Below are 16,306 nucleotides of genomic sequence, written 5' to 3'. Positions count from 1 at the left end.
AAGTTAGGTGCAGCTTTGTCAAGAGAAAAATCATCTTCCTTGTGTCTTATTATTTTGAAGTTTTATAGAGAAAAACTAGTCCATCATTTATTTTCTGTCCTTGAACCTACAATAAATTGCCTATTCCTTGATTATGACCTTTAGTTACCAGCCAGTAGTCTCATTTCTAATCTATAAGGAATATAAATTTGTTTCAAGACTTCTTTCTTTTCCTAGTACAATTATTCCATGATCCATGAAGGCTTGTAGAGCTCTATTTGCAGCCTCTATTTTATTAAGGGGATTGAAATTACTTTTATCAATTTAGGCATTCTATAAAATCATTATCAAGAATTATAAAAATAATCAATTTATCTCCACAGCATTACTATATAAAAGTAAATCTTCATGTTAATTCTTCAGAAGATTTGCCCAACAGAGCAGGTAAATGCCCAGAAAGTCATCATGCTATGTAATAGTGGCTAGAAAGGCATATTAGAGAGAAGCAATCCTGGGATGAAGTCTCTGAAGACCCGCCTCTCAGAGTACACCTACTGCAGCCATCACAACAAAATGGCTCCCTTCTCCAGAAAGCTCACTTGCTTGCGATTGCCTTTCCTAGATGCCTTCTGACATTTCAGACCTGAAATGACATCATATTTATTATCTGACATAATTCAACACAGTACGATATTGCAATCCCTCAGTTCATGTCTAAGATCAGAATAATTCATAAACTCTCTATTGAAAGAAAGGCTAAGTATTCTTCAGAGAGTATCCAACCTCACTGTTACCAGCACATATTGTAAATCTTCACCCAAATCTCACAAAGGACCTAAACTATATACTAGGATTACTACATCTCTGCTCTGTGAACACCATCCTTTTCCTTCTCACTAACTCTCCTCGGGATTAAAATATGCCTTCACAACTCAACATGATCTTCCTGCTGTTGAGATTGCATCATTTCTTGTTTCACAAAGCCTCTCGCAACATAGATGCATGGATTATAAGTCTTGCAATTGTATGCTATAATATTAACATATTATATTAACATAGCATTGTGTTGTCAAACAGTTGACAAAATTAAAAAGTATCTCTTCATATTTACCCACATAATTGTAACTTCTAGTCATCTTCATTTCTTTCTATAAATCTAAAGTTTAATCTGGTGCCATTTTCTTTCAGCCTCAGAAACGACCCTTATTGTTTCTAGTAAATCATATGCTTTCTCACTTTCCCTCCTCTGAATGTGTGTTTCCTTTCCTTTCTTATTTGGTGATAATTCTTCCTGAATACAAATGTCTGGTCTAACTCGAATTGTCATTAAATTGTTCTCTGTGTTCCATATCTATTATTTGTTAAATCACTGTCATTGTATGATATATAATGTGCCACTGAAGTCTTCCCGAGTTTTAAGGTTCTTCATCTTTGGTTTTAAATTATATTCTTTAAGATTTATTCAATGTGTGCGTACATATATGTATACATACATGCACACGTATACATACACACACACACACACACACACACACACACACACACACACACACAGGACAACTTGCTTGAGTCAGTCCACTCTTTTCATCAGATAAGTTCCAGGCATCTGAACTCAAGTGGTCTTTCTTGACTGTAAATATCTACCTAACTAGACATCCCACTGGCCTGATTATTAAATTTTAGATTCTAATAAAATTAAATTTAGTATTGTTTTTTTTCTTTCTTGCTTGGGATTCTTGTGTTTGAACCTGCCAGGCAAGCACTGTGTCAACTGAGCTACACCCTTAGCCAAGGTACTCAAATCTTTGAGGGTAGATCTAGCCATAATGCAACTTATGAGGAAGGCAGATATTTTAGACTTATTGTTTCCTGAGTATGGGTGTGTAAAAGTTTATGTTTTCCACCAATTTGAGTAAATTTTAGGCAGCATATTTTTAATGTGTCCATGGTACATTCTATTCTTTCTCCTTGAGAGTCCAAGTACATGGACATTAGATTTATTCTTGCTGCATAACTCACTAAGATCATATCTTTTTTTCACCACTTATTCTATGTTCTTCATATTTAATTATTTTTATTTATATTCAAGTTTCTAGACTCTATCCTATAATGTTAATGATTAGTTAAGTAGATTAGCAAAGTTTTCATTTCACATATTTTAATTTTCAAGTCTAGATTTCTTGACTGAAATCCATGACTGTTCACTCACTGTAAGCAGATAGTCCCACAAGCCCTTGAACCTATATATGCTAAATGTTTTAATGATCCTAAATGCTAATATACATCATATAAAGGCTCTTCTATACATCTGACTTTCCGTTTTCTGTGGGTCACAACTTTTTGTTGTTCTCCTAATGAGCATTTTCTAATTGAATATTAAAGTTTGCCTACAAATGATAGCGTTTCTAGATTTCTTAACCTAATGCACTTGTGTTCTGAGTAGGCTCAATTTGAGGATGTCTAAGTTCAACACAACACCTGCACTTCGCAAAATCATTCACTTTAACCTTCTTTCACCAATATATGTAGAAACAAAATTTTCTAACAATTGCATAATTCTCTCATCTAGTTCTTGGCTTTCTGTGTATAGTGCTAATGACCCTTCACTAAAATGAGTTGCAGTCAAATGGCTAGCCATTCAAAGCAACACACAACTATTATTTATCAATGCATCCCTCATACCTACCCTAGTACTTAACACTTAGTATAAGAATCCTTGTTAAATTTATGAAAATAACAAGTGAAATAATTAAAAGTCTGAATCTGTTTGATTGTAAGACATAGTTTATTAAATACCGCGATGTATATGAGCCATTTATTTAAGCAAGGATTCTAGTACAAACTCAGTTTAGTTCCAACTAAATGTTATCAAACTCCCAAAATATATACTCAAATATATATATATATATATATATATATATATATACATATATATATACATCGATGATCATAATAGACCTTTTACAAAGCCAAGAAAGGAACACTTCTGAGAGATGATGATTGAATATTAATTGAACTGAAACTTTAACATACAAAAAGCAAAGTTTATGTATTAATCAGTTTGTTCTCTGGTTAGAATGAAGTTATGTGCATTTATACATATGAATAAAATGATATAAACTGTGGGATATATGAAGACAGATATGTAACTAGGACTCACTTCTGTCTAAGACTTACTCCTACATCGAATGACCTGTGTTCTCTTGGGAAACTTTAAACAACTATCCACAGCAGTGGATTTCTCTGACAAAAAAAAGCCCACAAAACATAGCAGGAGTGCTTATAATGCTAGTATAAATGCCTTACAGGAGTGCTGTATTACTTTAATCAAATAACTTCATAATGTAAATGAGATTTTTGAACTGCAAAGAGGTGTAGAAACAGGAGAGGTAATATTTATGGAAGACCTTCATGGCTGTGCCAAAGCCTGGCATTGAAATTTTAAAGAAGGAAGGATAATATTTTGGCTCAAGTTATTGGTGTATGATCAGTTAGCTGCCCTGTTTGTGGAATGTGGTGAGGCACACCATCATAGCAGGGAAGACTCAGGAGACTAAAGCTGGTCATCTCATGGTGGCCAGTGAGAAAGGGGTGAACATGACAAGATACAGCCCTGTGGGGGTGCCTCGGTGACATAGTTCTTCCTACTAGACCCAACATTGTAAAGTTTCTAGAATACATTGGCTGGAATCCAGTGCTTTAGTACATGAGCTTTTTGAAGGGACACTTCATATCCTAACAGTATTGAATAAAATAACACAAATAAATCACACCTTCCTATAACTGTCATCACATCTAAACTCCCCAAACCAGCTTCCTGCATACAGAGGCAAACACATGGGCTAACACTCATGTTCTCTCAGACAGCAGCAGCAGCAGCAAAGCTATTTTTCACACATTTTAAAATATGTTCTTTTCAAAGTAAAGCTCTGATGTTCCTACTGTTTATGTCCCTGACTCTCTTTCCTGCTCTCTTTTCTCTTCTCTCAAGAAATCTGTACCCATTGATAAAATGTTTTATTCTTCTTATCGTTAGGTGTGCCGAAGCCATTTTCTCCTCTAATGTATCATAGTTTGCAGTAGAGAATGGGAAAAACATCAAATAAAACCTTATTCTGGAGAAGTTTCAAAAATCAATGCTGTGAAGATCACATCATAGAAATTATGATATCCATAATAATCTTTTATAACTTTTTTTCTAAAAAGATAGCACTTTTGAAATATCTTAACTCTTGATTTTATATCTCAGGCTAAAATACACTTGCTTGTAAGTTTACCAAAGCTACTTTCCTGATTAGGGTTCAAATATATTGATTCAATGTTCGCCCTGGTTACTTCAAAATAATGATTTTTTTCTAGTTTTAAGGGATTCATTGTTGCAAATATGCGAGGAAGTAATAAATATTGTACACAATTCTATAATAGGGAAAAGCACTTTCAAGTGTGTTTCCGTGTTTGTTACCTTTACTCTGCCCATTTTTCTTCTAGTTGACTTCAGATGAGAGAACTCTAAAAGGCAGACTGGAAAATGATAGGTCATATCTACTAATAAGCATGGCAACCCTTGAACACAATTTTATAGCTCATACATTCAGTTTCCTGAAGATGTATTAAGCACCTTTTGCACAGCTAATACTTAATATATCAGGGGCCAACAGTGGAGAACGAAGCCTCTGTTCTAATGTGCCACTGTTTAGACTCCTCCTAGCTCTTAATCAACCTTCCTCATCCATCCCACACATAAGTTGGCCCAGTGTCACACAAAGTTAATGAAATACCAGCTCTCTGTGAATTCTTTTCTGGCCCCCTAAATAAATTTGTCTATATTGCTCTTATATTTTATAAGAATACCCTTGACCAAAACAACAATGCTATACATGGGCCTTAAGCAGTTTTTTTTGTACTTCTTGTCATTTTGTCTGACTTCCCCCACTGAACTATGAATAACATGAAAAATAGTTCCTGCATTACTCATTATTGTAGCCCAATAGCCAGTTAATTACTTGGCACATAGTGCTTGGAAAATGTACTTGAGTATATAAATAACATTATGGACATTTTCTGATAAACAAAAAAAAATTGAACAAAAATGGTACTAAATGAATAGATGTATTTGTAATTGTACAAAGGGAGAGAAATAAGATAAAGGAATATAAATATGGCAAGATATTGGGGAATGACGATAAGGAAAAACAACAATGAAGACATGACAATAGCCCCCACATTAGCAAGCAGTACAGGTATTGTGGATAAATTACAGGAGTCAGAAACAAATGACTCATTGTCCCTGATTCATCCTACTGGGAAGGTCTGGAACAGCCTAGGCTTGCCCACTCATTTGCTGCACTCCAGCTGTCTCCTGCTGGTGTAGAAAACCAAAGCATGCAAAACAACTACCCCAGTGGCTTGTTCATTTACTGGTGAGTCCTGGACAAAAAGACAGGAGTGGGGCCAAACACTTAAGGAATGGATGGAAGAAATGGTAACCCCTCAGTAAAGATTATGTTTACCTCCTGATCCCTGGATAGCTCCATCTTAGACACACAAAGAAAGGAAGGAAGGAAGGAAGGAAGGAAGGAAGGAAGGAAGGAAGGAAGGAAGGAAGGAAGAAAAGATAATCATGTGAGCAAAATAGAGGGATCAAAAGATGCATCCTGAGAATAGTCAAAGGAAATATGGAAGCAAATAGTCTCTAAAGAAGGAAAATGAAATTTATTTTATATTTGTGCAAGGAAGAAATACTTATATCACTCACTACAAAGTCTTTCAAAAGTGTACTGGAGCTCTCAACTGGATAAGACTGCCAATGAGTCTCCCCAGCAGACTGTATAGCACCTCACCTTCTAGTCGTAGGAGAGCCAACAAACAGACAGAGCTTATGCACTGCATAATGATCAACACAGAAATTCTCAACAAATCTAAGTGTAAAGAACTAGGGACTGCGGATTGTTCAACTGACAAACAGGACATCTACATCACACGCCCTTCACAAAGCTCAGGGACCATCACAGGAGAGCAGATAGGAATATTGTCAGAGCCAGTGATCAGGGAGGATTGGGGTTAAACAGTGTCTTCAGTATAAGCTGCTCTCATGAATTCACAGCAAATGTGGTTTCCTGGAAAAAAATAAAAACATAGTATGTCAGCATTCTTGCATTAAGTTGGAAGGGGTTAATGAATTCTCATCACTAACTGAAGAGTTATGATGGGTCAGGTTTTGTAGGGGGAGATTCAGTTTTCCAAAGGGTACGACTTCTGGTAGATCAGTTATACTCTAGAGAGTCTAGTATATGGCCTCACACCCAGAAGTATATCGACAGCACAAATTAGAATTGAGGAGTTAGAAGTAAAATCAAAAGAGAGTTTGGGGTATACAAAAGTGGAGCTAGCAGGAGGTTAGAGGAAATAGGATCAAAGTATATTATATGACATATTCACAGAATTGATAAAATACATTTAAATTAACACATTCATCTTTTATACATAGGATTTAGTGAATTGTTTTGAATAGTTTAAAAATGTTCTGATACATTCTCAAGCATCCCAAATTAATTATGACACTCAGGTTGTGGTGCCACTTCAAGAGCTATTAAACATGAGCTATGACATCAGCTATTATACCATTGAGCTGGCAAGGTTTGACACAGGTGATATATATAAAGGACCTTGAACATCCTGCCTTGAACCTTTTCATATAGGCATCTACAAGAACAGAGAAAGCCACAGGCCATCTAGAAGATGATCGACCCAATTACTGTGAATCAGAATGAAAAATAAGAACTAGAAATTGATTTGGGGATATAGTAATCATGAGTGTCATAATGTTGCTAGAACATAGTTGTTTTCATATTTGTGTCTCTTAGAATTTTTTTCAGTCCTTTTCTGAGTAGAGATAAACTAATCTAGGTGAGAATATCCATGACATAAAATAGCCCCAAAGTCATTCCTATTAAATGAAAAACAATGGACTATGATCCTGTTAATTTTAATATAAATATCTGGAGAAATATGAAGCTTGCACAGTTTGTTGCAAGAATAAAACTTAACAGTGTTTAGCTTGAACTCTGGAATCAGCACCACACACACACACACACACACACACACACACACACACACACACACACAAGCAACTCCAGTTTCATTTCAGCTGCTATGTAAAAATTAAAAACAAAGGTTTCCATAGGTTGAAAAGAGTCATTATGAAAAGTGTGACAATAAAAACATAGCTACAAGAGAAACTTCCTCAGTATATTTTCTTTACTGCTTAGCCTCTGGAGAACAAGGCATTGTTCCTTTGAATATACAGGAAAAAATACACATAGAAATTGATAATATTTGAAGAGTTAATGTAGCTGAATAATGAAATACGAGACCCTTTTTTCTTGCAAGTGTCTTTACTTTTCAATCAATAAGAATTGAGAAAATCCTGCCTGAAATGAATAGATTTACCTCATCAAAACAAAAGCCTTCTCTTTCGTGAATGATGATGGAAATGAAAGCTGTGATCCCTGCAGCTCATTGTGCATAGACCCCTTCCTACACTGTTGTACTTGTCTCTTCTCCACATTGAGACCAGATAAAGTACTTGACTGTCTGGGAGTCTATGTAAAGTGGAATCCAAAGATGTTTCCAACCCAAAACCATCCAGAACTTAAAGAAGTATGCTTAATCCAATGTAAAATGATTGTAGGATCTGAGATCCAAACATTAGATCCAAACAAAATTTTGTTTTCTGCTGTCACTGAGAAACTAAAAATAAAGTCATTTCTACTCTCCAACACGATTATCTACAGACACTGTATGGATGAGCATGTGGATCATGTCTTATTGGTGAGTAGACGTACTTGAGCTAAAGGTCTCCTGACAAACAGTTTCAAATCTTTTAAGAAATGTTTCTGCCCACAGCTCTGCATAAAGCATCTTTGACCTCTTTGTTCCTAAGACTGTAGACAACAGGGTTCAGCAAGGGAGTGATGATGATATAGGTCACTGAGAGGAGAAGGTCTTTTTCTACTGAACTTTCTGACTTGGGTTTGAGGTAGGCAATGGACGCACAGCCGTAGTGAACAATGACCACAGTGAGATGAGAGGCACAGGTGGCAAAGGCTTTCTTCTGGCCTTCAGTGGACACAATTTTAAGGATGGAAGAAACAATGAGGACATAGGAGATAAATATCAGCCCTATGGGCACAAGAATCACAAATGAACTTACACCATAATTGATTATCTCATTGACAGTGGTATCAACACAAGAAAGCTTCATTACTGGGTATATGTCACAGAAAAAGTGCTCCACCACTGTGCCACAGAAGGGCAAATGGAACATGGCTGGCACATGGAGAACTGCCATTACTAGACCAGTGCCTAAAGACCCACAAACCAACCAGGCACACATCCCTTTGCTCATGATGACCGTATATCTCAAAGGCTCACAAATGGCCACATAGCGATCATAACCCATTGCTGTGAGCAGAAAGCAGTTGTTGGTGGCCAAGGTGACAAAAAAGAACATTTGGGTTGCACAACCTGCCAAGGATATGGGAAGGTCATAAAAAATCAGGCTGGAAAGCATTCTTGGGACAATGACCAGTGTGTATACAGTCTCTGAACTTGCCAACATGCTCAGAAAGAAGTACATGGGAGTGTGAAGGTGACGGTCCATATATGTGATTGTCACTATAATGAAGTTTCCCGCCAGAGTTAAAATGTAGATGGTTAGGAAAACTACAAAGAGGGTTGTTTGATGCTTTCCAAAGCTAGAGAATCCCAGGAAGATGAACTCTGTCACTTCAGTGAAGTTCATTCTCTGCATTCTGCACTATTGATGTGTTAAAGTGGTGAGGAGAATCAAGGGGAACTTTCATGAGCAATTGAAATTTAAAGTAATAATGGTAGGCTGCACTGAGCAGGTGAAAGGACTCCCCTCCTTTATGAGGGGGTCACATCTGGAGTATTTGTTTCTGAAGAAGAAATATTTACACAACTTTTTGGAATTTAAGTGTATAAACATTAGCAAACTGTCCATAAGAAGACTTTTGAGTACATGCTCACCTCACACAGTTTAGTAATGCTAGGAAATGAAAGGGACTGGCAAGGAGACAGTCATGTTCTGCTGCGCACTTAAACCCACTTAACAAGAATTAAAACCAGTAAAGAACATGTCAAGAAAATCACAAGGATGGATGTTTATAAAAGAAAATAATCACTAGTGTGAGGTATTTGGGAAAGACGGAATTTGCAAAAACAAATGGTTGCTAGATTTGGTGACAGGGTCACTGGGAACCATTGTACACAGTGTTACAGTTGAATTCTAAATGTGAAGACTTGAGTTCAAGAAGAAAATATGAGCCAGAAATTTCACACTCTCAAAGAAGGGCAACTTCACAGTGGCTTCTGCCACATTCAGTCCATTGCAATTGACCTCCGAAAGCTCAACCAAAGAAATATGTATTTGTTAATTGCAGCAACCTTTTGGATGAAGTCCAGAAAAGACCTGTGAGTGAGAAAACAATTAGTTTCCACTGTGATCCAAAGGAGTTTTTAAGACAATGTGAGGTATAGAGAAAAGAAGAGAAGCTCCATGGTTAGGGGGAGAGTAGGCAATGTATTTGAAGCCTAACTGATAACTAATATGAAAATAACCAAACGGACAATTTGATATGACTATGAGAGTTACAGAAAACTAGCCTCTTCTGTAAAAGAGAGAATATGTGGGCTGGAGATTTGATTGCCTATCATGCATGAGAACTTGGGGATCAGTCTCCAAAGATGCATGAAGCTGGCATGGGGATAGAGGCAGAAGGACTGGAAATTTAAGGTCATCCTTGACTTTCTTGTGAGCTAAAGGCCAGGAGCCTGGAATGACAGAGACAGACAAACAGACAGACAGACAAACAGACATACAGACAGACAGACAGACAGACCGACCTACACACATGAGAGAGAGAGAGAGCACATACAGTGACTATTTCACTGTTCCTGTTCCATTTTTAATATTACTGAACAGACTTCCTTTCTCATGCTCTCTAATTTTTTTCACCTATTGGCATCACATGTTCGTGCTTCTGAAGCCATTCACTCAGGTGTCACTGAAGAAGTCTCCATTACTAAAGCTGTCAGACTTTGTTTTTCTTCCTTTCCTCGTTCCTTGGTTTGACACGTCTGACCCTACCTCCTGATAACACTCTCTAGCCTTGGTTTCCATGACACCACATTATGTTTCTGTCATCCCTGTGCTTATTTAGTTACTGTCCACAAATCTCTTCATTCCGACTGTACCACGACTGCATACCTGCTCTCTGGATCTCTTTTGCTCCTGATTTTTCTAGCCATTCTTTAAATTTCAATTTTTCTCTACTGTTTCTATGTTGGTTGCTTTCATATATCTATGTTTTCAACATTTCTCAAATATCCAACTTCTTTCTTTATTTTTGTAGGTCTTGAAACCATTATGAACTTTTATAATTTTTAAAATAAATTATATTATCGTCCTATCTCATTTTTGTATCTTCTCCAGTGACTTCATGGCACCAATCTAGTCAATGCATCCCGAAGCTCCACCTACTATATGTAAAAGTTCGGTAACTTTCCTTAAATTATACCTTATTCTGTCCCAGTTTCTAAATCCATAATTACCTACCTAATGTTAAGGTACTCAACCACCTGTCACGACGCAGGCCTATAATCTTAGCACTTGATAACAGAGGCCGAAGGGTTATAAGTTCACTACCAACCTCAGCTTCTTTGAAAGATCCTGTCTCAAAATGACAAAAAGCAATGATTAAGGTATCTAATCCTCTAGCTAAGAAACAAAACGTATTCTCATCGCGAAAGTCATTGTGGAATGACATCTTAGGGAAAGAGCTATAAACTTTAGGCCCAACCCTACTTCAGTTACTATATTTACCAACATGGTGGGAGATAGCCATGAGCACAGACAAGTAGGACTCCATAAATCATCAGGGCTGTGGTTCTCTGTGGCTACTGTTTCTTTGCTCTCTAATCATTTTCAGAGTTACAAAGACAGACTTTTACTCTCAGGGTCTGTAATTCCTAGCAAGTTGCGCTTACTGTTGGTCTTTATAAATCCATTAACTCAAATGACTCTGAAGAAGTTTCCTTCCCTAAAGTTGTCAGCCTTGGCTTTTTCCCCTCTTATTCTAATTCTTTTCTACTTCACTGAACACTTCTGTGCACTTCCCCATGAGCACATAGAACAATGCAGTGCAGAATTAAACATATATCATTTATGTGGTCAACTATTTTTTTTCTAAAGGGTGAAGGTGTCTTAAAGACACACTCTCAACAATTGTTTCTGGAACAAGCAAATATTCATGAGGGGAAAAATGAACCTAAGATTTTACCCCATGACTTTTCAGAAATTATTTTAAATGAATCATAGGCGTGTATAACAGACAAAACCCTAAGAAATTCTAGATAAAAATAAGAGATGAAAATGTGTGACCCTCAAATGAGGAAACAGTTCTTAGGGAAGTAACAAAAAGCCTAAATTAAAAGAGAACAAATTACAGTTTAAGCTTCATCATTGTTAGAAAAACAAAAAGATAAATCATACCCTAGTAGAAAGCATTTACAACACAAACTCTGAAATTATATCCAGAATATATAAAGAACTTTGCAAGTCAATAATAAGACACATTTTAAGCTGGATAATATGGAAATATATACAAAAATACATAAAATACCTAATAATCACATGAAAGGTTTCTGAGCAACATTATCCATTGGAGAGATGCAGAACAAAACCACAGTGAGATACACACCTACTCAAATGGCTAAAATTAAAAGGCCTAACAACATCCAACACTGTAACCAAGGGAAAGAACTGGGAGTCTTAAATATTGAGGGTTAGAATGTAAAGTGTTACAGCCTATATGGAGAACAATGTGACAATTTGTTATTACAATAATTCTATACCAACATCCATGACTGTAATTTTTCCTGGACATTTACACACAAGACAAACAAAATGTGTCCACAAAGGGATATTCATATTTAGATGTTTTAAGAGTCATTTTCCTCGCAAGGCCCTGGGTTCGGTCCCCAGCTCCGAAAAAAAGAACCAAAAAAAAAAAAAAGAGTCATTTTCCTAAAAGTCCAAAGCTGCAAACAATGCAAACGTCTAAATTATGAGATAGCGATATAAAGAAATATTCTTAGCAATATAATTAAAAGTAAAATTGGCCTGGAGTGAGAACTAGTTCTGTAGTTCGCGTACTTCCTTCTCACAGAGAATCTGGGTTCAATACACAGGTCTTGCAGCTCTGAAGGCTTACCAAAATTCAGAAAATTCATACAAAAATTGATGAAATATATTGTTCTATATATTAGACATTTGCATTCCATTATATGACATTATATTGTATTTCACAACACTGTATACTATAATGTTGTTTGTCGTTAGGATATTGTGCATGCTAAGCCAACACTCTACCACTAAACTACACTCCCGTCCCTTTACATGATATCATATTGTAGTATTTTTACATACTTAAAGCATTCTCACTTGACTTTACTAAGATTAATTCTCAGGGTAAGAATTGGAGAGAAACACTGTAACATAAGAAACATTGGAATTAGGTAGCACTTAGAAAATCTGGATATGGACTGTGGGTGTCAAATCATGAGATCTGAGTCAAAGCACTTGTTTTTTGTTTGTTTGTTTGTTTGTTTTTTGTATCTACAGTGGCTCCAGCTGCAGGGTTGGTTTGGAGATTTAAACAGAACGTTTGAGTTCTACTATACTAGTCATACACTGCTTTTGCAATCTGAGGAAGACATCTCTAGTAGGCTGATAAGGATTATCACAACATTCACTGACTTTCTCAGAAAGTCAATTTGCCTTTACACCAACCTCTGCTCTAGAAATGATAACCTCCCCAAAGCAGAGGAACATTCCAATATCCATTATCCAATCTGTGCCTATATACATATTTTTAAATCTTACCTGGATTGTCCTTTATTCCTTACATCCCATTCAGATACTAGGACCCTAGTACTCGGAAGAACACCCTCATTCTTCCCAATGCACATCTACATTCCAGGGGAAGTTATATTTTTACTCTTTCCTTGAAAACTGTAGAATTGCACACCTATCAAACTCACATACATCTACTTTTAATTTTTAAAATAGTTTCATATGAGCATTTTAAGACTCAGCTCATTGCTAACCACATCCATGAAACATTGCCATAATGACCCAATTCCTCATCCCCTTTTTTTTTTCATAAGCATTGCACCCACTGGTGTGCTGGAGCCTGACTGCATTACCTCAGCACAGCAGCAGGCTGCACACACCATTTCCCAGCTCCATGCTCAGACATTTCATGTTTGCTATATTGAAATCCATGGAGAAATACTTTTCGTCTCGGGGACTAACAAATATTAAAAATCAAGACTTGTTTATTTCCTGAGAGTTGGTTGCTAATATTTACCTTATGGGAGTTTAGTTCCCACTGCTTTGCGCAGTGTTGTCTGTTGTCTCCTGGGTGGTAGCCCCAGTTCAAGTCAGAGTGTAAGCTCTCCAAATACATGCGAAGATTTCCGCATCCAACTCAAAGTAGCACTCAATAAGTACTCGCTGGGTGAAGGGTCTAGAATTCTCAGTGAGATGTAATATAGCTGTTTGACAAAGGGACAAAAGTGTTACTCATAAAAGTAGTAGAACGTAGGAATGAGGGAGGCCTCAATGCAGCACCCTTGAGTGAAGAGTGATTTCTTCCCCCATTCTTCACATCTTCCTGCAGGGAATAAAATGACATTGCAAATCTAGGACAGTGCTTCAAGAAAAGATAACCAATTCAGAGAGTTTTCACTTAATGAACAAGGATTATGGTGAATGACAGAGATAACGATATCAGTGGTGATCACAGGTGGTCAAATTTTTATTAGCTAGATTTTCCAATCCTTGCTTGTGCTTTGTGGTCAGGGTTGAGAGCTCAGTGTTAGGTGAAGCATTAGCAAAACATCTGTGTCCCAACATTACTATCACTACAGGGCCATCTCCTTTTTCTTGTTGCATAGATGTCAAACTCAACATTCAATCGGTCGCTTAAGTCAATCACAAAATATAACACTCAAATAACTGTGAATCTGAGAAATGTGTTTAGTCCTGCCAACTTTCAGTTGCATATGTCAAATATAGCAGTGCAACTCATGTCAAAGAAACATTGTGAGGAGTAAATCAGAAAATCCATTTAAAGTATTTAGGACACAGTACGTGTTCAATAAATGATGTGTTAAATGCTCTTTGGGGTGGATTTGTATCAAAGAGAAGACATTCAGTAATTTTTGAAAAACAATTAAAAAACAAAAAAGTATAAAATAATGTCAGTTGAGGAGGGAAAAGGGACAGGAAGGTTTGAATGATCTAATCTATCAATAAAGTAATATGGAAAGAGGCTAGTGAAGTCAAAAGTTGATCTAGCCAATATTTTGGTTAAGGAGGCTATATGTTGAATAAAACAAGAAACAGAAACATTTGAGAATGGAAATAAATTACTATTAAATATATTGGTATGTATAAGAAATCATATAATTTCTGATATATGTTAACCTGTGATATAGTGGATTTTTTTTTAAAATCAACCACTTGGACCAGCTCCCCGATATGTATATATAACATGATATGTAAATGACTACTGTAGAAAACAAAGAAAGAAAACATTTGAACCACTCCTCCTGAGACTTGGAAGCACAGTTCTAAGATACCAGGGAGGCATAAAGCAACCGCTTTTCAAATCTGTGATTATTACATGTGTCTGAGTAATCGAAGGATGGGAAGTGCTTGATAAGACATGAAGGTAGGAGAGAATCTGAGAAACTGTGCTGTTAGGGCTTGAGCTCAGCGAGCATTTCTGTGATGTCCAATTCCAGGTCTTGGCCAATCACAGGACCAATTGGGACTAGAATCTGACTAAGAAAAACACATGGCATTCCCAACACGTCTCAGATCTGTTCTGGCCACATCTGCAAAAACAACACAGACAATGAAATAGAAAGAAGTCCTCATTCCTCCGCAAAGCTATACCTCATAATTGCTCACCTCTCTCCAGATCCAAATAGGACTGCAGTTAGAGAAGTAGCAGTGTATGGCACAACATACTCAGTTCTTTCCCAGGCTCTGAAAGTGATGCGAGTAGAAGAGGAAGAGTCTATGAGTTCAGAGATCAGGAGGAAATCTTCAAAGGACTCAATGCTGTCTAACCTAACCACCTGGGTCTCCTTTCTCCACATTTCCCTGGTTATCTCAAGGGAACCAGAAGAGTCATGTCACAAATAGATATCAGGGGATTTTATTAAAAATAGGGATTTTTATTTGTCTTGGTTGTTGACATTTTGGGATCCCCAGAGCCTGCCTCCCAGGTGTTTTTCCTTCCCTTCCTTGAGAAATTTTCTGAAGATGTTGTGCATCAGGTTTCATCCAATCAAATGTCCTTAACTATCCACGAAGGAGGTAAAAAAATAAGGAATTTCTGAATTGTATCATATTTTTCTTTTTTAATTAATTCTTTGGGAGCATACAGTTTCATTATATTTTATACATATAGCATCAATATTAATTTTTTCTTTTCTTTTTCAGAGCTGGAGACCGAACCCAGGGCCTTGCACTTGCTAGGCAAGCACTCTACCGCTGAGCTAAATCCCCAACCCCAATATTAATTTTTTCAATTGAAAATTTTCATATATTATATTTTGATCATAGGTCCCACTCACCCAACTCCTCACAGCTCCCTCATCTCTCTACTCAAACAAGTTCATTTTCTCTCTAGCTGTAGATGGACTTCTAAGATGGTTTTATATCTTAGCTATTGTGAGCACTGTAGCAGTAGGCATGCAAGCATTCCTGTAGTATGCTGATATGTTCTTTCAGGGATATACCCAGAAATGATGTAACTGACTCAACTAGCTCTATTTTTATGGTTTGAAGAAACTCCACAGTTATCAATTTACTTTCCTGGCAATCGTGTACACGAATCTCCTATCTCTACATCCTTGCTAGATTTATCCAGTATTTATTCGTATTTTTAAACAAAATGTAAACCATATTGAAATATTGCAGGAGACCACAATACAAACTTTCCAAAATTCACAAGTTACTTACATTTTGTTCTATTTGCCTCATTAGATGACATCTAATTATATTGGAGTAGGAGACACTGTGATTCTTGTGTCTAAATAAATCATGTCTGCTTCCAAAGGGAAAAGAAATTATCCTGTATAACATAATCAAAATTTAAGTATCTTAAAGCTATTGTCTCATCTTAAATATGGTCAAAAACAAAATAAGACATAGAGCTTGGCATTC

At 36.6% G+C, this 16,306-nt stretch overlaps 1 protein-coding gene and 1 long non-coding RNA gene across 2 annotated transcripts in view; both read right to left on the bottom strand.

Annotated features, from left to right (window-relative positions):
• Positions 1 to 2,744: 2,744 nt before the first annotated feature.
• The window catches only part of LOC108352577 (uncharacterized), a 62,389-nt gene continuing 48,827 nt past the window's right edge, over positions 2,745 to 16,306 (bottom strand). Inside the window, exons 3-5 of the long non-coding RNA XR_015635650.1 lie at positions 15,044 to 15,121; positions 13,434 to 13,620; positions 2,745 to 6,095 (exon numbers count right to left, since the gene is read on the bottom strand). This is a non-coding gene — a long non-coding RNA (uncharacterized LOC108352577). The remainder of the gene's footprint in view (positions 6,096 to 13,433; positions 13,621 to 15,043; positions 15,122 to 16,306) is intronic.
• Positions 7,862 to 8,791, bottom strand: Or10j5 (olfactory receptor family 10 subfamily J member 5). The gene is given in 1 exon segment (NM_001000499.1): positions 7,862 to 8,791. A coding segment is annotated over 1 exon segment (930 nt).

Source organism: Rattus norvegicus, chromosome 13 (assembly GCF_021556685.1).
Source record: "Rattus norvegicus strain SHRSP/BbbUtx chromosome 13, alternate assembly SHRSP_T2T, whole genome shotgun sequence".
NCBI lineage: Eukaryota > Metazoa > Chordata > Mammalia > Rodentia > Muridae > Rattus > Rattus norvegicus.
This window is presented reverse-complemented; position numbering and strand designations above follow the sequence as displayed.